The sequence below is a fragment of the Coloeus monedula genome (assembly GCF_965178545.1).
Source record: "Coloeus monedula genome assembly, chromosome: 2".
Lineage (NCBI taxonomy): Eukaryota > Metazoa > Chordata > Aves > Passeriformes > Corvidae > Coloeus > Coloeus monedula.
In genome coordinates, this window is record NC_138782.1 from 28,546,172 (window position 1) to 28,571,566 (window position 25,395).

The 25,395-nt window shown below is 38.8% G+C and overlaps 1 protein-coding gene across 1 annotated transcript in view; it reads right to left on the reverse strand.

The window, feature by feature from the left end:
• Positions 1–903: 903 nt before the first annotated feature.
• Positions 904–25,395, reverse strand: part of THADA (THADA armadillo repeat containing) — a gene marked incomplete at its 5' end in the record, with an annotated part of 153,336 nt that continues 128,844 nt past the window's right edge. The window contains 2 exons of the mRNA XM_082302617.1: positions 904–1,566; positions 2,740–2,906. Of these exons, the coding sequence (XP_082158743.1) occupies positions 1,228–1,566; positions 2,740–2,906 (506 nt within the window). The 3' untranslated portion in view covers positions 904–1,227. The remainder of the gene's footprint in view (positions 1,567–2,739; positions 2,907–25,395) is intronic.

Here is a 25,395-nt window from a genome sequence, read left to right on the forward strand (position 1 = left end):
GCGGGCCCAGGCGCTCAGGCATGACCTGGGCATCACCGAGATTTAGGGCTAAACTGCGCTCAGACACCATCAGGTGAAGAGGCTGAAAGCAACTAGGCGTTCATCGGACATGTTCTTCTTCCAAGGACACCGAAATAACCGCGTACAGGGACGCACATCCGTGTTGTGGCGGGCCCAGCCACACCACAGCCACACATCCAGTCGCATCCCTTGGCTACAGAAGGTAACACAACCTTTTCACATCAGTATTTATTTTTGATGTCTCATTTTCATATCTAAACCCAATTCCAGTTCGCAGAAAAAAAACCCATTCAAAGCACAATAAGCATTTTTGTGTTTTAGACAGAGCAAGACCCTGGAGCACTCAGAATAGTCCCTAGAGCTGCCCCACCTGGTGAGAGCATCTCCCAAAAGCCAGCACAAAACACCTCTGGTACACTTCCAAGGGGCCTCACTCCTCAGCAGAACCTCACTTTCCAGGCCTGCCTGCAGAGCAAGGTGTTTGAAGTAAAGATGAAACTGTTTCGATTGCAATGGAACAGCTGCTTCATTTTGAACACAGCAAGTCTTCATTTTAGAGCCATTTTATGAAAGTAGTTATTTGATTTAAAGGAAAAAAGAGGCATGCAGAAGTCTAACTAATGCTGTTTTCATGTTCAAAACAAGGTTACTACCAAAGTGAAAATCCTTGTCTTCCTCCAGAGGAAAATGCAGTAAAATTTAAAATGTACTCTAAAAATTGCCATAAACGAAGAAGTCACAATTTGTTTTTCTATTAGAAACACTTAAAGATAAAAAAAAGCATATTAATTTAATAATTAACATGCTACATCTTGAAAGGAGACAAAAAAATAAACTTGGTATTATGATACAGGAGGTAAAAATGTGGGATAAAATGTAACAGAACTACAGGTGGCCTGCACCTGGATGAATGGAAAATATTAGGTTTAGCTGCTTTACTTCCTACAGTAGCTGTAATAAACAATGCTCAGCTGAATGAAATTAGCAAATGCATTTAAAAGGAAAAGTCCCCCACTGCATGTCCCATAAAAAAAAATTATCAATGGACAATCAATATAAAAAATGTAGTTCTAGCCTGAATACCAAAGTACTGCAGGTTTCCTAGACTCCTCACAGCAATCCCTGATTCCTTGAACATTGCTGGCATTCAGTCTCCCTGCCCATCCAGTAATGTGTCCGGCTCCCTGAGGATGAACTTTTAGTAATCTACTTTTCCAGATTTTCATTTCTGCAAGTGTCATCAGACTTCAGCAGATTTAGTATTTTAAGACAGACTGATATTCTCTCGTTTTGAATAGCCAATCTTGTGAATTCTGGAGTTCTGGAAAACTCTGGAGCCAGAGGTAGAGCTCTAAGAAGGTGTTCAATGAGCTGGGCTTGGTCCAGTGCTATTCTTGATAGTCGAGTAAGTTCCCCGTGATCTGGTAAGGTGAGACAAGTCACTGATATCAGATGTAAAAGGTGCTTACTAAGTTGTCTAACATGAGTCAGCTTCTCTGCCCAAAAATTCACTTCCCCTTTATCAAACAGGGAATCATCTTCTTCCTTAACAAAAAGAAAACCAACAGTGATTAGAAAATGACCTGTGGTTTGATAACAATAAGGAAATCATAAAAGATATAAAAAAGGATATATACAGAAACAATGACAATAGAGGCTGTCATAGAACAGCTTTTTATAATTAAAAAAAAAAAAGTAAAAATTCATATGCCTTATTTTAAAGGTTTGGGAAAACACAGTAAAAAAGGTTCCTACTTTGCCAAAGAAATTTTACCTTCAAAAATCAGGCAGTTATGGCACAAGTCTTGGGAAACAGTGGAAGTAAATAGTAGCCCTAATCCTTAACATGTGCTTGCCTTCCCCTATGAAACAGTCTTGTATTTCACAAAGACCTCTGTAAGCAGTATGGTAATTTGCTATATCATGGAGCTTTTTGACTGGATTAAATGAAAAAAGGAAAACTGTATCAGTCAGTGAAACATCAGAAATGCACACCTAAACCACAGGCTTAAGAGAAGATTCATAATATATTTCATGGCTCATATTAATTGTCAACAACTTCTCAAAGATGTAGCTGCTCCTGCTCCTTCCAGTTTAGCTTCCAGCATTATTTTGATTTTTACAGTCTTTTCAAGACAAAAAGAACACCGTGTATTATACAGTAGTAAGTTTTACAGAACTAGTATGGCAAAGCTCATCTTTACAAAAATAATCCTTCTGAAATCAGTGACTGATGTAAGCAAGGCTGTTTTCATTGCACAGAACCAGTCACATGGATGATGGAATAAAGTTACCAAATATTTAAATTCCATCTCTGGGAAAGCCAGCATTGGGAGAACACTGGTTTTGAATGCCCAAATGTGCCTGGCACCCCCAGCAGCAGTTTAAATTCAAGGGAAGCCATCATCTGCAATAATACTGCATATAATTACATTTCAGCCTCAAAATGTTTCAGTCAACAATGCCTTGTGATTTATTTCAATGTTTGCTTATTGATCTCTTTAATTTTATGCTGGTATTACCAGGAAACAGACATAAAACTCTTTTCATTCTATATAATATCCATGTGAATTTTTTTTAAAAGACTGTAAATCAGTTAGTACTGCAGTGGCAATCATCACGTTTCATCAGATGAGACATTTCATTCTCTTCCTGCCGCAAGACTGCAGAACTACAGTGCTTCTAACATGCTATAGAGCAACTGCCTGTTAAAATTACCAGGGCAGGAGTTTCCCCATCTCTTTGCAGGTCGCTGTCTCCCAGCAGCCACTCCAGCAGGATCGGGACACCGGCACGGACCTCTCCCCACCGCTGGAGCAGCTCACACAGTATGCCAAATGCTAAATCCAAGGCCATTGGAGCATTCACTATCCTAAATGCAAACTCTGTTGAGATAAAATATGTGTAAGAATATAGAGCAAGACCGCAAACATTTTCAAATAAAATCGGCACAAAAATGATTTCTTGAAAACAGATGCCGAACTTACACAAACACACGTAGAATGATAAATTACACCGCGAATAAATGAAATTAATGTTTACTTCTGTGCCACTTCGGGCCTTCTCTCAATTCCAGAATAATACATGAAGCAACTGAAAATGCTGATGCTTAATTCTTTTTTCTCCTGCCCATGTAGTGACATTTATTAATCTGGGTTTAAATACAGAGATATGTCTGTTAGAAACATCTCCAGACAGTCCTGTCACTATTACATGGTTACTGTTTTTGCCAAACAACAGCTATGCCTTAGATCTGATGTAACATTTTCACTGGAACTCAAAACCTAGAACACATGATATGGTTTTAAAGGGCTGGGATATAAAACAAGTAATTATTTGGAGTGTAATCTCTTTATATATAACAAGATATACATATATACACACACATGTAAGAGAGATCAGGCACGAAGACAGGCTTAGAAAAGATGTTTGAGTAGGGAGAGGCAGACACTGTTTATGACACCATCACAGAGCTATATTTATACAGGTTTTGGCATCATGCCAGAGCTGTACACAAAGTCATCATCCACACCATATTTCTTCCCTAAACTTCCTCACTGCTCTCATGTGGGGAGATGATGATTTAACTCTTTGGGTCCTAGGGCTGCCTTTGATAACAGAGTATATAAAAATGCCAGAAGTCCTGTGTGTCCACAGGTAGGAGTTTCTCCACTTGTAACTTTAACGCAATTTTTTTTTTCTTTTTAAAAGGGGAGCAAGAAGAGGACTGAAGGAGGAGAGCTAGTGGACAAGCCCCTTTAAAATCCCTGTTACTGTAAAAAGGATTTTGGCAAAATTAAACCTTGTCCACAGTCACCAGCAAACTGAAAAATGTTCACTGAATTCACTGTCTTCTAGGTAGTGGTGCCATAAGGACATGCCATTCTTGAAGGCTGCAATGTGGGAGGATATAACACAGCAGAGTCAGAATTATTTGGTAAGAATCCATACAGGTATGGAAAGCAATCCTTACTTTTTGTGTGTCACTGTATTTAAGCATTTCTCATGAAAGGAAACAATCATCTACATGTAGGAGGCACAGCAGCCAACCAAGACTTGTCCCTCACAACCCACGTTCAGAGCTAGGGCATGGGCCCCTGTGCTGTAACCCCTCCTGAGGCCTCAGGCCAGCTGCAGGTTTTCTGGGGTACGTTGGCACAGCAGTGAAATTCACATTAAAACACCAGGATTAGGCAAATACACGTGCCAAGGAATAAGGAAATGCAGGAAACATCTAAGGGCATAACAGAGCGATGGAAAGATGAGTATGTGACACTTGACAGATGAGGCAATGTACCAAGGACACTGGGTAGGATGAATTAATATTTGAGACCATGAGGACAAAGGACCATAATAAGGAAGGGAATGAAGGAGAAAGACCAGATGGTCCCTTCTTTATCTTGGAGTTAGATGAGGGTAAATGGAAATCTCCTTGAACAAGCAACAGGAAGGCAGGCAGTCAATCTCTTCATGACACTAATAATGTTACATACACAGTTTGTCTCTGCTAGACAGGAAAATCAAATGTTCAAATCTGTTTTCTTCATGGCAAGAATTATCACTATATCAGGACATCCCTGAGCTTTTTCTGTGAGGGAGTGCTTGAGAAGTAGTGTAGTGCAATATTTCCATCCCATTTATTTAGGTATTGGGATTTTTAGGTATTGTTTTTGCTGACATTCCATTCCAGGAATTTGTTGGGGGTTTTTATTTGTTTTTCTTTGGCGTGGGGTGTGTGTTTGCTTGTTTGGTTTTTTTTAAAAAAACCCCTTGCTTTCTCTGTTGCTGTGCCCCATTTAGTACCAGTCTGATACTCTAAATAATGGACACAATGGTTGTCCTCTTTGTTTTGGTTTGCTTAGGTTTAGGTAGGAAACAGTTTCATTCAAGTGCCATAGGGACCTCAGAAATACTGGCAATCCTCAGAGCTGAAAGAACAGAGATTAAAATGGAGTGTGGTGTTCTGAGCCTGAAACAAACATCCTGGTTGTGAATGCTTACAAAATGCAATATTTTAAAACTCAGCTCTTTTGAATTCTGATGATCTTTCTTGAGTTTTATGATGATTCCTGAATGCCTATGATAAGAAGTATTTAATTATTTATTTATTAAGGTCTCTTGCTTATGTCACTTTATTTGTATTTGACTATTTAGCAAATTAGGTGGTTCTGAGAGCTAAAAACCAAACATGGTATTTCCCATTGCTGAGTTAGTTGCTGCTTTGGAGGACCACTTATAAATAGCACTGCCAGTTTCAGTCTTTTTAACATTTAGTCTCCTTAAGTATAAATACATACAGGGATGCTCTCTTTGTGAATGAGAACACTGAACTGCTGAGAAATGCACCAAGAAATAGACTGGGGCCTCTAATTGTGGTATTATGTGACCATGCTGAAAACTACCAAGAGGCAGCAAAACAAGTAATGCTGAGGTGCTGCTTAGACTAAACTTGCTTGCTAGTAGTTTTTCACCAGCATGACACAGAAGAAAAGGCAGTTTTGTGGTCACAGAGTATAGCAGTCTTGTAGAGAATCCTACAAGTTGCAACAAAGGAAATGGCAGGTCGGTCTTTTTTTGTTACTTTTTTTCTTCAAACTAAAAAAGATAAAAAAATACATGAGATACATGCAAAGGAAGTATAGCACCCAGGAAAAGCATGAAGATCCTGAACACACTGACCACCTTTCTGTGAACTGCAGATGCCATTTAACTGATCAACAAACTCGTGTGTCAGTTCTGATGCTGAGACCAGAGAAAAACAAAGCCATATCACTTGGATAATACTAAAACTCAGGGTTCCAAAATCTGGGTAAGACCCTGCCTACCTTGCAAGGGCTTTGTGCTAGAGAAGCTATCACAGCAGCATCTTGGTACTTCAGGTGTTCAAAGAGACTCAACAACATATCAAAGTCTGGCAGACGAGCAATTTTCACTTCTACCGGCTCATTCCATCCTACTCCTGCAGAGTATCAGGAATGGCTCCATGGATTCTGAAATGCTTCCTCAGCTGCTGTTACTTACAGAACACTGACATTAACTGACTTTGATACCAGTTTACACAAATTTGAAGCTAGAATAGTTCAGGATTAGATTTGTGGACTGTCAGTGCTGTAAGGACAACAAAGAGATGTAGTATATATCCAAAAGAAGTATATTAACTGTCCTAAGCTTGGAGTGCTGAAGTAATCCAAATGAGCAACAGCAAGCAAAGTTACAATGGTACCCATGATTTAATAGGTAAAAAACACTTTTACAGGGGGAAAATGTTCTATTGCTTTGATGACCTCCACCTCCAGAAGTAACCGCCATGGATGCTGTAAGCATGCACAGAATCTTTTAAAACACCCACAAAAGATGTGTGTCTTCTAAAAAGAAATGCATGGTCTTCACTGTTTACAAGAAGTGCTCCTCACATCATCATCTGCCTGTAAAGGCAGGGCTGCTTTTCAAGAAGCCACGTATTACACACAGCGCTGTGTTCGTGACTCATGCTATGACTTCAGAGAGTGCCCTGAGCAAGACGCAAGTTCACCAGGGGCAGAAAGGGCAGGTGGCTCCCCTTTCACCACAGCCCCCCAGGCCCCTGATGCTTACCTGGGAGCCAGCTCAGGTACTCTGCTGATCACCTGGTAAACTAAGGCTCAGAATAGCACAATAGGCATTTGGCACGCAGCTCTGGCGTGTGGGCTCTTCTGCTTGGCTGGCAAGCTGAGCTGGTTACCCTGCAGTCAGAATTGGTGTAGCTGGGGGCCGGGGAAGGGAAGATCACAGGACAGCAGGAGGAAGGAAAGAAGCCAAAGGGAGAGAGACACCTCCCCGTTCAGCAAGCTGTTAGCCCAGCTCAGCTATCATCCCCAATGTTCCCATCAGAGCCTTGCAAACAAAATGCTGAGATTATTTAAATGACTGAGTGTTAATAACCTTTCATAATGTAACTATTTAAAGTAACTGAATAAAAAGAAATTCAAATGGCAGGGGCTCACAGCTGATTACTGCCAGAGGAACTAAACCAGCAAAAACCAAACCTGGAGATGTAGCTATTGCTATAAACTGAAAATACAGCAGAGCTCCTTCCACAGCAGTTCTACAGACTATCAAAACTGTGTTAAAAATACGAGTTTTTAAAATTTGAAAACATGCGTATGTTCCAACATGCAAAAACATCACGAGCAAGATAAGCATCTTACTAAATAAGCCACTACAGGGGTTGAAATACCAAAAAACTTCTCTATGACTTAAAACAAGTAGTTACAAGCAGAATAGTTAATACTACTCATAAAAATGAAAAATAAAGATAAGAATCAGGTACTACATACTTTTTTCATTTTGAGGAATTGAATTTTCATAAAGGGAAAGGGGCTAAGTACTGAAGTGTTTTAGTCTTTGTGAATCTGCCCACATAAAAATTAGACCTCCCACATACACATTCATATAGTCCAAAAGCTTTGATCATGCCAGATGTAAATATTTCTTCTAGTAGCCTATTACGTGTCCTCCAACTATACAATTGTTCTCTGTTAAAGCCTCGGTAATATTACAGGGAACTGAAAGGATGTATTAAGAGCATATACAGAGATTTTAAGGACAACCATGATAAAATATAGGTAAAGGAGAAAAGCAGAACATATTCCTTGCCTAACAAAGCATTTTGAAATTGGTCATATACTGCAAATTGTTAACTGAAGTTCATTCTAGATTGAAGAGTAATGCAATTTTTGTAAACATATACTGTGTTCAGAACAAACAGAAAGAGAAGTGAATCTGCAAGGAAGCTTTGTGTAACAGCCCTGAGAGAAAATCTCACAAAGAACAGGGTACCAACAGTAGGGATGTTTTCAAGGCAAACATACAGGGTAAGTTCTCCAACTGAAATTACAAAAAGTATTTTAGATAGACCATTACCATCTGAACTGGTAAAATATCTTTTACTTTCTTGCACAAAGTGCTGCCCATTGAGGTATAAACATTAATAGATCACTATCAATACGGTACCTCATAACACCCTGGTAAATGAAGCAGTATTTTTACTTCAGAGGCAAGCATGGACATTTAAAGCAACAATGATCACTGAATGATTGCTTGACAAAACTGGGGATTTATCTCACGTTTTCTGGTACATCACTGTAAAAAATTATGACTATCAAGCAAGATGTCACGTTCACATCCAAATGATGGCAGATTTAGCATCACAGTTGCTAATACCTGTAGTATTAGATTTGCAAATGGAAAATTTTACCTAATCACTTCTTTGTTGTATTAAAGATTTTCTTCCTTTTGGTGTTCAGTAATAATCAAGCTTTTTCTATTCTCAGCATATGAAATATAAGAGAGCCAAGTGAGGCAGTGCTGCAGATGTATTTTTTACTTAAAATACTGTGTTTATGTATGCCTCAACTTCATAAAACTTAAAAAACCTTCTAATTTAAAAAGGAAAAAAATCCCATTGGTCCAACCAAAGAGTAGAAAGAACTGGTAAATAAAGTGAGGTTAGAAACTTCATTTCCTGTGTTGAAATATGTTCTGCTTTGACGTAGACAGGAATCGTGCAACTCCACAGCAAGACAATGCATAGGTGTCCTGCCACCAGAAAAACAACTGGGCAGAATGAAAGCAGTAACAGTACATAGAAAGTAAAGGGGTGTTCGTACCCATCCAGTCTCTACAATAATGTTAGAGTGCTATCACCCTTCTGAGAACTAGGATTAAAAGAGGACAACTGAGAAGCAAAACAAAACAAAAAAACCCCCAACAAACAAACCAACCAACCAAAAAAAAAAGAAAGAAAATGCAGAAATGGTAACTGCATCTGGATGGTTGGCAGATGGCTCTTGCAATTGCACTGTGTCAATTTAAGTTACAAACATCAAACTTTCCACTTCTTAAAATGACCATTTATGTAAAATCTAATATATAAGCAGATTCCTTTTCATAGCGTTTCAAAAAATCAAAGGCAATTAGTTCATTTCTATCCTCTATTCCCTAGATGACGTACAACTGCTTCATATGTTTTCCATTTTCCTGCCCGAGTCTGTTTTATAGCTGTGCTTTTTCAGGATGACTTTAAAAAGAGGCCCTTCCTGACATCACGCAACACGATGTCAAAACACAACACCATTACAAAACAAACTAATCACAACTAATTTCTTAATAGTTGCAGTCTCTGAGTAGAGCAGCGGTGATGCTGCTCTCAGCTTTGACTTTGATTATAAACAGATCTGAGTTAATAACATGTCTGATTAGCATGGAAACTTACAGCTCAGGACTGAACAGAAAACTAAAGTCCCTTCTTAAGCAAAAGAGCACACACATATTCATCATCTTTTCATGCCCTTTTTTGGAATGTGAACCAAACAGTATTTTTCAACTCAGTAACTACACTATTTTTCCTTCTTTAAAAAAAAAAAAAAAATATATATATATATATATATGTATACATAAGATTTTCCCATGTGAGCCATGCTCCTGTACACAAAGAGTTTTATTACAAAACAACCACAGCTCACAGATCTGTCAGAGGAAATGAGCGTTTGGACTTTATCACTTACATTACCACTTTTGCAGAACCTCCCCCCCTCCAAGCCTAATGGCTAATTCTAATTTAAACAGCAAAAAGACAGTATCCCCTGCCTAAACCTACAGAACTCATGATTTTCCTTTTTATAAGGTAAAAATATTCAGCTCATTTTTAAAACACTCCCAGTGAGAACATATCTTTTTTTAATTCAGATTATGTCTTTATTGGAAAAAATGAAGGTAAATACAGTCTCAAAACTAGTATCAATAACTAGAATTAAATGTATGACTGAAGTCTCTTGTTAGGCACGTACCAACTACACAGAAGTTTTTGCTTAGCACTGATGAAGGTTACTGAATGTGAATGAGCTGTATGTTACAAAACACAGGAGACACATTTACCTCTGTATCATAGATGGAATTTTAGAGTGACATCTGGGGAATGATGGTAAGAGGATTATTATTTAAGGGATAAAGGAATAAGGTAAGAGTAGCTAATGAGTACAAAAAAGTACAAAAAATTCTTCTCCCTGCAATACCTGTAAACCCATATAATTTGGGCAGAATATTAAAAAAAAAGAAAAAAGAGAAATCTATTTTAAAAGCAGTACAAGAAAGCCAAACTTTCCTTTATTGCTATGGAGTCACAGCCATGACCATCACAGCCTGCATAAGGAGTCTGTCGAGATCCATAAGCTGCTCTCCTGTTTACTAACTCACAATGAAAATGCTGATAAGAAAAAAACCACATTTAATAGATTATTCACATGAGCACTCTGTTTAACATTTACCACTTCCAGACTCCAACACTGAGCACATACAGTAATTTTTCATGTATTCTTTCTTATTTTTCAAGCATGACCTTTACATAACAGTGCCACTGAGTAATTAATAGAGCTAAATGAAGCATTGTCAGTAAATAATCAGTAGCCAGTCTTTGATGGATGAGCTGATTCTAATTCAGTCCATTCACTTTCAACTTTAATTAGTGGCATTGTATTCTAGAAAGCAAACAGTTCTTCATCCATGTGATGATCTAATGTTGTAAAAGTGGGCTGGCAAAAACTTGTAAGGTGCTGACATAAATTTGGGAATACAAAGTAAAAAATTACAGTACTTTCACATTTTCTATATAATGTAATTCATCAAAAAGAAGTAATGTAAAGTTCTCCCTGCAAAAGCCACTGATTTTTACAAGTTCCAGACACACCAGTAAATCTTGCTAAGACAATTATATAAGTCTCAATGCAAAAGTTCTCTTTCCTTCTTCTTTAATTAAGCCAATTCATGTGAATTATTAAGTGTATCAGTGAATTTTTTGCAAGACACAAAAACAAGCATAAAAATGCTATTTATTTCTACATGAGTACTGACACAACACTAAACTTTTTTTGTGCTATAACCCTCATTCTAGATGCAAGCTTGACTCAGCTGATGACAACTGCTAAGCAAACTCTGCACTTTACTAGAACTTAGAGTAATTTCAGATTACTGAAAAATGTTCTGATTTTTAAGACCTCTTAGGCTACAACATGTTTTGATCTTGTTCTACACTTCCTCCTAAATGTTAGTTTACATTGGTATTTCTCATCCTTCTTCCAGCATAAGGGTGGGACAAGAGTTGCACATTCCTGTAAACTGTGGCTATTGAGCACATCTGAGTAGAGAAGACACTTGCTAAATGACTACAACATATCTGATTCAAGTGTATGTGTGACTTACTGGATGAATTCATTTTTGAGCAGAATAGCAAAAAAGTAACTTAAAAACCTCACAAACTCAGTCTTTGCATCTCTTCTGATACCTTTATGAAATACTATGGGGGCATGACACTGCTTTTAGGATGGTTTTTATTTCATTTTTATCTTTGTTTCATATTACTTGTTTTAAAAGGGTGACATTTGAAAAGAAGTGGCCATAAAATTGCTCTTATGGAAAGTGCCATAAATCTTTTGTATAGTAATTTATGTAAAAAATGTTCATAATACAGTCTCAGCTTCTTTACTGGCCAATTTTCTAAAGTCATTTCCTCACCAGGTAAGAGATACACTTAAAGAGCAAAACTCCACAGAAATCACTCACTATATGAATGCACGATGAAGAAAAAAAAAACCCCAGCCATCCTTACATGAAAAGCTTCCAGTCCACAGTCAGCACTGTCTGTTCTTATTCAGATGTCATCTAAGGGATGAAATGTGTGTAAAGACCAGCTCACATTATTTTTTATATTTTTGCTGATATATGTACACAGATACACAATGCTATGAAAATACACTTAGGTTTGCAAACACTCTGTCATGTGAGAAGCTACCAGGACCACAAAACATTCCCACTGCAGGTGCTAAGTACAAATGACCAAGAGGATGTTCTTCCTTTTTTCTGTCAAGATCAAGATGCCTCCCAATGCCTACTTGCAAATTGCTTTCAATGCAGTACAGTGGGATCCGTTGAGAGTTTTCTGACATTCCAACAAAAAAAGTCAGCCAGACTGTTGAGCTGCAGTTGTACAGACAGGCAGGTGCTGTTGATCCTATTCAACAACTCAGTGATTACAGGTTACTTATGGGCAGTAAGTTCTAAGGAGAACTGAGGGACAGTTCTCCTGCAGGTGTCTAACAAGTAAACAGCCCCAAGTCTCAATCCTGAATGGTAAATATCTATCTCTGAAGATTTTTTCAAGAGCATTTTCACTCCATGAGAGAACCATTGGCCCTTTTCATTGGCAAGATGATGCACCAATGATTTCACCTGAGAGCAAATCGGGTTTTGTCCCCTTTCAGAAAATACTCTGAAATGAGACTACACATACATATTCTTCACTCTACTACCACAAGTTTTGATTCACATTAAAGGCCTAGTGATCCTAACCACCCTAGTGTGATTGGGGCATTTCTAGAACCGGGACTCTATGTTTCTTCCCAAGATGATGTTCACATTAAAGAGATCCCAGGAAGTTGTTCACACTCTTTTTGCTTCACACAGCTGTTGCCACCTAGGTGGCTTCTGGATTTTGCACCTTTAGTGAGCCAGGACACTTCTATTTACATGGGCAGGTCTACACCTCTCTGAAAGTTGCATGACTTACTTATTATCTCTCTTACTGAAATACCTCAGGCTCTGGCATTTCCATACAACTGTAGTCTAAATGTGTAACAGCCGGCTCAAAACTTGCTAGGAAACTTCTAGCTGTCATCAGGGCATCCTCTAGCAGGCTCCGAGAGCCTTGAACAGTGTATCTCCATCCCAGACATCAGTGGGGTGGCTCCCTGCAACTTCATCTGCATCTTCAGCAGACACAGCATTCCAGAGGCCTTGGCATGCTCAGGTGGATCACTAAGTCGTAACAGGGTTTGTATGAATTACTTGGAGGCCCTCCTCCAAGTAAATTTACAGAAGGAGTAGGAGCTAGTTAGTTTTGCATAAAGTGTAAATATATACGCAGACTCTTCGACTGATAAATAGTATTCAATCAGTAACCGGAGTTCTTCAGCAGAAAACCTAACATAGATACCAATATATTTGTCTAATACAGATTTTACATTTGTCTTTTCCATATCCTTCAAAGGTCTTTGAGGAGCTGGTTTGTGCCTCTTCAACTGAGAAGGAAGTAAGATAGTGCTGAGCACTCTCCCCAGTGTGCTGAATGGAAGTGTTCCCTGCACAAGACACCACAAAAATGAAAACACTTGTGTCTCACATAATAATGCAGACATGAACTATGCAACACCAGGGACTTCCCCATCACAGGGAAGAAATCTTTCTATTCTCTACACATTTAATACATGGCTTTGAACCTTTCTTATTCAAAATATTCCAAAATATTCTAAACAGGCATGGAAGACAGAATGGCTAAGTAACCTGAGGCTCTCATTCATGGTGATATGGAGTGCTTTATAAATCACTTATAACGATGTGCACGTAAAGAAGGGATGGCACTATCTATTCTGCAGGCAGAGCAGACAGTCGTGAAGACTAAAAAATCTTGACTGGTTTTAGATGTCTGATCTGAGACATTATGACCTGTTTCACTGAGGAGTCAGCACCCCATAATGCTTTAATATTCAAAATGCACTTCCCTCTGGCTTCAGCTGTGTGTGCTCTGAACTCCTGCAAATCATGCCTGCAAGGTATCCAGCTAAGCGTTCAGCATAGTGACCTCCTTTCCAAACTCTGCTTGGAATGACTTGCTTACCTGCACAAAACAGCTCTCTGGGAGAGGCAGGAACAGAATGCAAATCACAAGGGCAAAACTAAATAGCTTTGGCATGTCCCTTCTTGTGATCCTGGTCTTACTCTCTTTATCACATTCAACTTGCAGCTCAGGTAGTAGTGCTGTTGGAGATGATCATCTGGAACACTCTATGTTCCTGATTCACCACCAGAGCAAATCTGCACTGTCCACTGAACTATAAAAGAACTTCTGTAAAAAAACCCGGGCAGTGATAGTGTAACTAATCCATGCTTCTTCATACATGCAGCATTACAAGGTTCAATTAAAGTTGGATTTCCTAATATTTGGATACCTGACCTTGCAATCTTCTGAATATTCTTGGTGTGGGGAAAGGCTGGAGGAGGAAGATGGCAACATGTATGTATAATCTGCCAAAAAGAAAAAGAAATCTATACTTTCATCATTTCAAGTATCTAAACACAGTCTGGACCAGAGCTACCTACAGCCACGGCTGCACAATCCTGAGGCAGTGTTCCTGGCATAGAGCATCCTCAGTAGCCCTGCTCAGAATGCAGGTAAGCATTTCAGGAGCAGAGAAATTTAAGCTGCTTAGTGAACACAAAAATGTTTGGTGGTGTTAGTTTTTAGGCTCCTTCCAGTCTCTACTGAATACGTGTGTATATATATATATATAAATATATTCATCTATATGAAAAGTATAGCATTTTATAGTCCGTTTTCTCAGTCAAATTTGTACATATTTTACCAAAAATATCCTGCATATCCAAAGCATATATGTGTAACAGCATTCAAAGAAAAGGCCTTCAATCTTTTTCATAGCCTGTGTAAATGTAGTATTTTCTCCTAATTTCCTACGCAGAATCACATCTACAGTAACAAACCCCAAATAATTAAAGTTTACAAAAAAATACAGCACAGAAAAATCTCAGAACCAACTAGTAAAGATTAACACAAATAGTTGAAAACCAGGATTTTGTAATGAGTGCAGGGCAACCCTAATAACAACAGCCCATCAACCCTCCTTATAAAAATATTCAGTTTACACAATTAAATTTACAAAACAAATTACAAAGAGACAAATGAGACAGAAAAGCAGAAGGCTGTAAGTTTACAGAGGTCAATTCAAGATCTGTTGAAAAGGTGAAGGAACCACAGAGGATGAAATGTGAGGGCACGTAGAGAGGAAGGGAGCACTCAGTGCACAGAAAAGAGTCACAGCTCTAGTGTATTTCATTCAATCAGACTGGCAATCTGAAAGAATAAACAACATCAAATGGATTTTTTCCCCCATTTTTAAACAAAATAAGGAAATCAGGAGGCATACTTTTGTGTATGTGTTTCCCACCACAACTTGTGACCCAATTTCAATACAGTTTGACAAAAAAGGATAAGGGAATCTGAAACATTAGGTCTTGTTTCTATGCAATAGCCAGCTGGGTAAAGAAAAGAGACCCTACTGCTGTCATGCCTTTTGAAAGGATAAAACTTTAGTCATCAGACATGAGAAAATTCACTTATCTGAGAAACAAATCCATGAAAAAACCCCACCAAACCCAAGCTTCCTTCACTTCACTGCTCAAGGAACTTTTTTTCTTTTTTACTTAATAATGCCATTTGAAGTTACAGTCCACATTGTGACTGTAATGTGTCTTTAACATAAAGACTCTTCCTGTCTTTAACATCTTATTTTTCCATCTGCATATTTCAAATGAGTTTCCTTCAGGAAAGACCACATACTACTGCACCTTGCCATGGATGGCTCTAGGTGAGCCTTAATCACTAACTGTGAGAATCAAGTAAAATCCCCTAATTTGGAGAATTTACCTCTACCCTGTGACAGCCTTTCACAGCGGCATGCAGATGATCATGCTAAAAACCAAAATACATTGCAAAAAAAGGCAGTTAACAAGCAAGGGCTGCCTGTACTGCCTCTACTCCTTCTATGAATTTGAAATCAAACCACTGTTGAGTTCTACAGACCAGCCTAGAAAATAATTCAGTTTGTGTATATAGAAGTACTACTTCACCCTGAGATCCTTTTATCCCTAAGCTCTCCCTACACCTGTTGTATTTGAACTCCAAGGTCTCTGCCAACCTTGTATTAGGGGAGCATGAAGTCACTGACTCCAAAGTATCAAATCATCTGTATTTTGGTATGTAACCTTAAAGACTATTGCCCATCTGAGTATGATCTTGCCTAATTAAATTGATTTACCCAACACACATTGCTTTCACAGAATCCTTACGGCTGGAAGGGACCTCTGGAGATCATCTAGTCCAACCCCCAACAAGGTTGCTTTAGGGGATGGAAATCAATCTTGGGAACATCTTTTCTAAAAGGCCCTTCACTAACACAGTTCATGTGATCTTATTGCTATAAGCTTCAGAGAGCATGGCACATGCCTGTTTTCCTGATGTTTCTCAGAGGTGGCAGTGATGGAATATGGTATGTTAATATACTATAATGCAAAATGCTGATTTACTGGAATATTTACATTTGGGGAATTTGAATTAAAGAAGAAAGATACTCTAGAAATCAAAATTTTAGTTGTGCTTCCTAACGCATGTACATTAAACAACAAGCTTTCAGTAAGTACGAGGAAATTGAAAAAAAAAATACTTCAAAGATCTTTCTTCTGCTGTTTATAGTACAAGCAGGTTAAACAGAGCACCGAATCTATAGTCTTGAAGGTCTAGTTTGTAGTATTACAATATACGGGTTCTGGAATTAGGGAAGGTTAGTTGTGTTTGGGTAGGAACTTGTAAGTACAGCAAGGAGAAGCCTAAAAGTGTAACTTCAGTCTTCAACACCAACATGACATCAGTCTCTGCTTGTCTGCCCATGAGGGAAAGTAGAAGGGTAATTAACACAGTACATGAAAAAATGAATGGGTTTTATTAGCCCTGGTAACAAGATATTGTAAGTCTAAGCTTCACTGTGATCAAGCCAAGTGTGTAAGTTAATCAAGACCTTCACTAAAGTATTTCTGTTAACACTTTCATCTTACCAGTGGGAATTATTTATAAAACTGTTTTCCACTGCCTGCATGACAAGGTGATCATTAACACAGCACAGAGCATGTGAAGGAACAAAATTAAAAACATGCCAAAGTGTCATTACACTGGTACTGCAAGCAGCTGCCATAAATAATTCTGCTCCTCAAGGTGATTTCAACAGTCTTGCTCTAAATCTAATAAATCAAAAGCCCTTTTTATAAAAAGTCTAGTTGTCAAAATTTAAATTTCTAGGCTTCCCAAGGATGTTTAACTTTACTTTCTCAAGCATGAGAAATCAATTTGTTCAACCAAGCCAGTTCCGAGTTCCCCTTGTAAGCGCTCATTTGGAACTGATTACAGAAAAAAAAGCGACATTGAGTTTTACACATCTCAGGTTTTGAAGTAAGAGCCCATTGTGTCCCACAACTGCTTCCCCCCACCCCGCCTCCAACACACCAGGAATTAAAGTAACCAAGTCAGCGGGAAGGCTGTGGCACAGGAAATCAGTAATATAATAAAAACAACTTTCATTCTAAGGTGCCACTTTGACTCCAGCACAGGTAGGAACTATCTTGGTCATTAAAAATTCTCAGTGCTGACTTACGTGAAAACAAGGTGGTGGTTTAGGTTAGTTTGCAAAGGTATTTATATCCTCTACCTCACTCCCACCCACAAACACACAAATGAAATTCTGTGTATAAAAATCAGCTTGCAGGCAGGAATGGATCATCTCCTCATTCATACTGAAACACCTCTGGGATATGAGCAGGCATTCCAGCTCAGCTGTTATGAAGAACTCCATGTGTGTATGGATTTGCCTGCCCAGGGCTCTCCCAAGTCCTTCCCTTCAGAACTTCTAGCATGCAGTACTCAACTGCACTGTGTGGGAAGTTCATATTCAAGATACCAAAAATATCAGAGATGCTGGTCCATATCCATCTGGACTCCTGCATCTTAAGCAATCTGAGAAGGAGCAGGATGGTCGCAGGCTGTGGGTAACTAAAGCCTTTTTGTGCACAGTCACAGTTAGAATAGCACCCTATTTGTTCCAGCTTTCACCTATGCCAGGCAACAAAGGATCAAAAAGCTACCACCAACTTCCATATCCCAGTTTCTAACTATGTCTAACCCCCTAGCTGGATGCTCTGAGAAGGTGAGCTCCTTATAAAATGAAATTATTTTAATTTGTATGCAACTCCCCTTAATTCCTCCAGTGTTCTTCCTTCCCTTATTCCCTTTTCTCAACTCCTAACCAATGAGCAATTCTTCTTGAAGCAACAGGATTTCTTTTCTGTTGTTGCTCGGCTACTTTTCAACATAATCTAGCTTTAAAAATTACTTTTTAATAGTACCTGTCCCCTATATCAATTACTCAGGTAGCCATTGTTTTTTCAAAACGAAACTTCTTGGGACATCTTTACCCTTTCAGAGTACCAGTGAAACAGAAGAAGCAGTATTAATAAAAGAACTGCAGCAACTGGTCAGCAAAATAACACAATTCGTGCCCAGACTTCCTTTTTACAGATAAAGGACAAGCTACAACCTTTTAAGTGCAAGTTTCATTTCAGTTTTTTTAACTAATAAAATTGGAGTCAATTTATTTAAATAAAACATTTGATCCTTGGTGTAACAAGAGCTGAATACAATAGCAAAATGTCATAGAGACTACAGGCTGGGTCTTGCAAATGCAGAACTTCAATTACGTCTCTAAATAAATCTGTTAAAATAATACTTCACAAGTCTAGATACGATTTAAGAGGTTAACATTTTTCTTGATTCTCAGCATGCCCACAAATTAGCAATGCAGAATGCCAGCTACACAAACCAAACAAGAAACCAAACCAACAAACCCCCACAATTCTTCCTGACTTAGCTGTAAAAACTAGCCAATGTAGGGTGAACAGTACAGTTTCTTTTCCCCTGGCCTTCCCTGACATTCTGTCATGCTCTTGTGGAGCAGAGTACATTTGCTCCAAAGCACTGACTCTTCTGCACTTCCAGCTTGTTTAGAGAAAGCACAAAATAGCTCTATTCAGAAGAATATGATCAGTCCTTCAGTTTTTGTTTACTTCTGCAGAGGCTGATTTTGCACAGTTTACTGGCCTGGTTTGCAAAATTACTTTTTCAATGAAGATAATTAAGACTGATGCTTACTTTTTCTATAATTAATCAGGAGTAAAAAGCAATTTTTTTTTGAACTAAAATACCATATTTATCTCTTAGAAATAAAGTGCAATGCTTTCAAAGCAGATGATAATCAACAGTGGTGCTATTTTGCTTGTATCAAAAGGGCACACACTTGTTGAGCTAACAGGGACAAGGCTTTTACACTTTTATCAGACAACCTGGCTTCCTAAGCTTAGGAAGTTTCATAAAAATCTGCAGGAGGGTGTGTATTCACTTTGGCTTCAAGTCAACGCTTCTTCATTAATATTTTACTCACATGCAAAAACTCCCAAGTTTGGGAGGTAAGCTGTGGCTAACAAACAGCCTTACTCTACACTGGCATCAGAAGGAAAAAAATAAAAAAGGCAGTCAGCAAATGCAGTGATGGGTCCCTGAGCCCAAAAGTAATCACCAGAGAGTTTTCTGAACAAAAATATTTAAGCCATATTTTCAGTCAACTCTTCCTCTGTATCTAATGAAAAGAGCTAAACACCACTATTCAAGAGTCACCATTAAACCTGGAAACAATCTTCCTACATATGCAATTTTAAGACCTAATTATTTCCCAATCTTCCAGAAGTTTTCATAACAACAGGAGATACTTTAAGGATGTAAAAGTAGAATGCCACACATAACAGAAATACTATTACAAAGACACAAAATTTACCTATTAGAATAAAAATACGACACAACTAGGCTACAGGTCAAATCTGCTCCTGAAACAGCCCTGCATTTATTCTAGCAAAAAGACCAGATGAATTCATTTACACTCCTAGACCTCAATTCTTTCATCCTTGCAACTGACACGTAATTGTTACCTTCTTAGAATTAAAGAAGATGTAAAAAAACCCCTAATTACAGCTTCTAGCCACAGTAAGTGTTTCATAATCTCTACCACGTGTCATTTTGCTCTCTGGAACAAACTTCTTAAATATAAGGTCATCATAGTCACCAGGTAGTCACCAAATAGCACAGGTATTTGCCACTTATTTAGTTTGCCAAGATTTAAATGGTCATCATTACACATTTGTGTCTCCACATAAATCCTTCTCCATGAAGGAAGTATCAACCATTAAAAGCTTGGAAAGGATAAAATGATGCAGCCAGAGTCAGGGTACCTTAAGCAGAAGGTTCAACACTGAACATTTTAAGAAGAATGTTGTCCCTTTTCTGTTTGAACCCTATCTACTTATGATCCTACAATTACAGACAGCTTAATGGTGTCTATCACTGATGTTCCCTTCCATGGTTTATGCTACTTTTCAGTGACATGTAGTGCACTTCACCCTGCAGAGTGTTCTGGTCATTCTGGGCAGCAGCCGCCGCCTCCCGCGCCAGGCCCACATCAGAGCATTCCCAGAATACACACACAGCTGTGTGACCTTCCCCCTGTCCTCAACAGGCCTTATCTAATGGAACTGAAGAGATGTCATCACCTTACAGTGTCTCTGAATACAAAGTCCTACACCGTGATGGAATAGAACGCGTAAACTGTTGCCACTACTTTACACCTCTCTCTCCTCTGAGACCTCAAGAAGTATTGCTTGTAACAGGGTATCACACAGATTCCATATACAACTTTTTGAAAATAAACTTAAATTTCTAGAAAATCATTCTGCAACAGGAACAGCTCCGCTTTGCTGTGATTTTTTTTCTGCGTTTGACTGTACTGCATCTTTTTCATACTCTTTTCTGCCTGGATGGGTCTTGTCTATGTCTATTCTGCTTTCTACAGCTTAAAGGCCATTTGGATAAATGCCTTCCATTTAAATGCTAACATTCAGCTCAAAAGACTCCTCTTTCACAGAAGGCTTAGAATTTCTGTTTAGTGAGCTGCACATTTATTTAGTTACCAGAATGCAGTTATCAAGAATACTCACAAAGCGGAAGAAATCCTTGAGCTGATTCCAGAAAAAAATTTCATTAACCTTCCTTCCAATTGTCCCCAGTACATGGAACATAAACATATTTTGGCTAATATGATTAGCAGTTTTCCATTAGTAACCCAGACAACACTGTGAGAACTTTCTGGACTGTGCCCAAGCACCCGTGGCATATCACAAGATCTGTCTGGGAGATTTTTCTGACCAACAGATTCCAAAATTATAAGCAATTCTCAAGGCAGCTTGAAAATCATCGGTGGCAATAAGTGCATTTAAAATGGTCTTTCCAAAAGGCTGTTTTTACCTACCCAGGGCATTAGGAAAGACCTGAAATTCATCCATTTGTGGAAAGCTCTTAACTTTCCACACCATAGCAGCTGCATCACAGCAAGTCATGTGTCTAGAACGAAAGTGGTTCAGTCTTCTGTATGCAGCTGTAGCCACCCACCCACAGCACTACCAACCACTCCACTCTCAGGCTGGCTAGTGGAAGAGCTCCAGGCAGCAGAGTCAGTAAGCTCTTCCACAGCCAGGTTCTGACTTTGTGCTTTTTGTAACCCCTCCATCAAACCTCTAAACAGAGGAAAATCAAACGTCAGAATAGAGAAGAAAATGCACAAGTCTGACTTAAATCAAGCAAAGGAAATCTTACACCTAAGATCTTGCCAGTTAATGCATCCTTAAACCAGTCTGCATGCATGCAATTCCCTAGTTTATGTCTGGGCAATTACCACTTATTCCTCAAAGCCAGGCAGCTGCCAGAACTGGTTTTAAGAGCCACAACTGAAGGAGCTGTCTGGAGCCTCAGAGGCCTATTAGCCTAACCTGAACACCAGGGCAATCACCCAGTGCATGAGAAAAGTAGAACCCTACGCACTAATCTTTGTCCAGGATCAGAGTAACCTGACATCTGTTGTATTCACCACCGTCCTCCCACTTGCCTCACTGGAAGGCTACACCAGCACGGAAGCAGAGCAAGAGGTGGTGAATCTGTCCCCTAGTTTGGCAAGAGGACAACCACACTAGTGACATGAAAAGGAGAGTTCTGAACAGTTTGCTGGCATCTCTCCTTTAGATTTCATCAACAGAGACACAGCAACTTAAAACGTGCATACTGCACACGGCAGCGGTGCACAGCTTCTAACCTCCAGGTATTCTCCATCTCCAATCCCACAGCACAGACTGAGCATTTGCAAGTAAACAGGTCTGGGGAGAGGGGGGTTAACTTGACATGCTCGTGAACTAAAGCTTTAAGAAATCTATTTCATGCATTTACCCAATGACAAACATGTGGAAGAAGAGCTCCTTTTGCTATGGACAAACTTGGCACTTATTTTAATGAATAGTTTGAAAACAGTTTTAAATGCCAACAAGCAAATGAAGCAATGAATAAAGTAAAATACCTTTCTTTAGTGTTTCCCATGCAATAAGTGGGATGCTTTTACTGTGCAGCTAAACACCACCAATGTCAATGGTATTTTTAGCATTTAAACACTACCAATGTCCATTTAGCATTTCAGGTTTGCCCAGCAGTTACTCATAGCTGTTTCACTAGCAACTGGAGTAGATGAAATCTGAGCCACTTGTCCTGAAATGCTTCATGGACTAGTTGTAAAGGACATTTTGGGTACAAGTTTTGGGATCATGCCAGTCACCCATCATTTGCTGATATCACCTGTGGTGTTGATGATGACTGCCAGACCATTGTGCTGCATTAACATCACACAGGCTGCATTATCTCTTACTCAAGTGATTTACTAGATCTTCTTAGGGCACATATGTATGAAACCTTCTGCACAGCTTGAGGTTCACCGAGAAAGATTTTTAGAGGATAGGAACAAGAAATATAAATCTGAGCAGGATTCCTTCTCCCCTTGTTTCTTTCAAATGTTAATACAGATAGTCTGACTGTCCCTTAACCTTCCCTACCTCTGCTAAGGCATATTTACACCATCACTCTGCCAAAAAAAACCCCACACATAAGCCTTCTTCCACACACATTCATGGCAGCCACACCTACTCCACGTTCATGAAGAAGTCTGGTTTGAATTTACCTTGATTTTTACACTAATGATGTGTGAAGAAGAAAACTGAGGTGCAAGCAACAAGCAGCTTTGCTTTTCTCCATGCCAAGGTGACAGCATGGTTCACAAAAAGAAAGGTCCTACCCAGTCAGATGGTTAGGTCTGAAGTCTAAGTCTAGAGGAGAATTCAGAGACACCTTGAAAATGTTTTAGTGCTTCCATCTAATTAAATGATATTTTTTCTTCCCTCACCACCAGCCGAAGAAGCACATTTAAACTGCTCCCTTTACACATATTTATACTCTCTGGCCAATAAACAAAATGAAAGTTGTTAAAATTCTCCTACATGCCTGATACAGTAAGATAAATCTGAAATAGTGTGGGCCACTAAAACACAGGTAAACACCCAGCAATGAAGACTTCCACAAGAACCTCAACTCAGTCTGCTCCATAATGCCATCCCCTTCCCAACAGAATGCCCTTCAGAAGGTGGAACTGGCTTCTTTAAACCAGCCAGCTAATAACATTTTTTTTCCCCTTGCTGGTGAATCAAAACAACCAGGACATTTGTCATTTTCACTGATGATTTTTCCTGAAGATAAAAAGTAGAATTTATCAGGAAGGGAACAATCATCAAGAGAAGAAAAGAGAACTTTGCATTGCCTTTTGTTTGGAAACTCCTTATTTCCTAAGCATGTGAAATGGGAATCAAAGGAACAGAGATAATATACCTGAAATTTTAGCCAGTGGATTAAAACAAACTGCATCATGCTCAGAATTACTCAAAACCTAAGACAAATAGCAATAACAATATTAGACTGATTTTCAAAGATGCTCACACTGCACCCAGTGATGGTGGTGCTCAGAGAAGGCCATTTACCTGCCCTGGGCTGCACAAGCTCTGCTGCAGCCACACAGCTCAGCCCAGGAAGTAACTTGCTCATCTCTGTACAAAACTGCTATTTCACAATAAAAGTAGCAGAAAGTTCCTGAAGTCCTCAATTATATTCCAGAAGAGTATCTAGGCTGCTAAATCATTCAGGCACTTTCAGAAAATTTCCTCAAGTTTGCAAATCTAATTGCTCATCTAAGCTTAATTCAGTTCAATTTTAAAAATCAGCTAAATTGGTGCTAACGCTGATGACACTAAAAATGCTCTTAAACTCATTTAAAGTTAATTTGGTAATTTACCAACATAAAGGTTAAGCTGACTAAAGGTACTTTTTAATACAGAATTTTATAGAATTTGATTGGTTTGGCTATAACGGCAGAAAAACAGTTTTACTCAAACTCCTCTAATACTAACAAACTCATCACCTTACTTCACATAATACTTCTCTAGATTAAAAAAAAAGCCATAGAGGAAAATTTCACCAATAAATACAGTTTTTGTTCTAGCACAGTTACTTGAATTTTCAGGATATTTAGTAAAGCAATCACCAGTAGGGAAAAAGCACTCTTGTTTCCCGAACTTAAATCATCTTTCTTGTAAGGAGTAACCCTCTTGTATAAAAAATGCTGCTGTGAATAGGTCTAGACTTTACACAGCCATGGGTCACTAATTTAATTAGATTTCAAAGCAACTATTCTACCTTTACACTGAACACAATACTTCCTGTACCCTCCCTCATACTAAAAGGAATAAAACAATCCCCCAGAGGTTTACACCTCAATGCATGAGGAAACAACAACAAAGTGTACACACAATACCTTGAGTTACAGATGGGGTTTATATTGTTCAAGTTATTAGGAAAACCTTAACTACCTGCTAAGTTGGTATTTTTAGCAAGGAAAACAGAAGCTTTTCTCCTTTCTGGTGAGACAGGATTCTGTTTGACCTGCTCTGCTCAGAAAATGACTGCCATCAGCTAACTTCAGCAGCTTCCCCTCCTAAACATGAGCTTTTGCACGTACTAAAAAATTAAAACAAGCTTCTCTGTATGAATAAAATAAATCTAAAAAGTGAACTGTACTGGTAACAGTAGAAGTCCTTGCCTTCTAGAAGAAAATAGTAGAGCTTGTAGGTTTTTTCTTGGGGGGGGCGAATAGTAGGGTAGAGTGAGGACAGGAGCCCTGCGGTGTCTCAGCATTTGGCCTTTTGAGCTTTTCTCCTTCCAAACAAAAACGGGGGCTGCAATTTTCACAGGGTTCTTGTATCACATGTTACCACGCATTTCTGGCTCCACAAGCTTACTGCTTTCATAATCTGAGTGATCCAAAGCTGCATGGATTAGTTACCTGAGGAGATTGGGGGGTTTGCCCTCACCAAAAGCCAAGAGGGAGCAACAAGAAACCAAGTTCATATTCTCCTCCAGGAGCTCACATAGCATTTCAAAGAATTACACAAGATAGGAGCTGTTACTGGAAGTGAAACCACACTGTAATACAGGATCATTTGCCTCCAGTTTCACCATCTACAAATAACATGAAAATACCTATTATTTGACAGTTCCATACTGCAACACATTTGTGCTGTTATTCAGCAACACACATGTAAAGGAAAAACATGCTACGACAACTCTCTGAACAGTCTATGCAAATAACTTTGTTATTGTTAACACCAGTCCAACTTCACCTTGCTCTGCTGAACAAGATACTA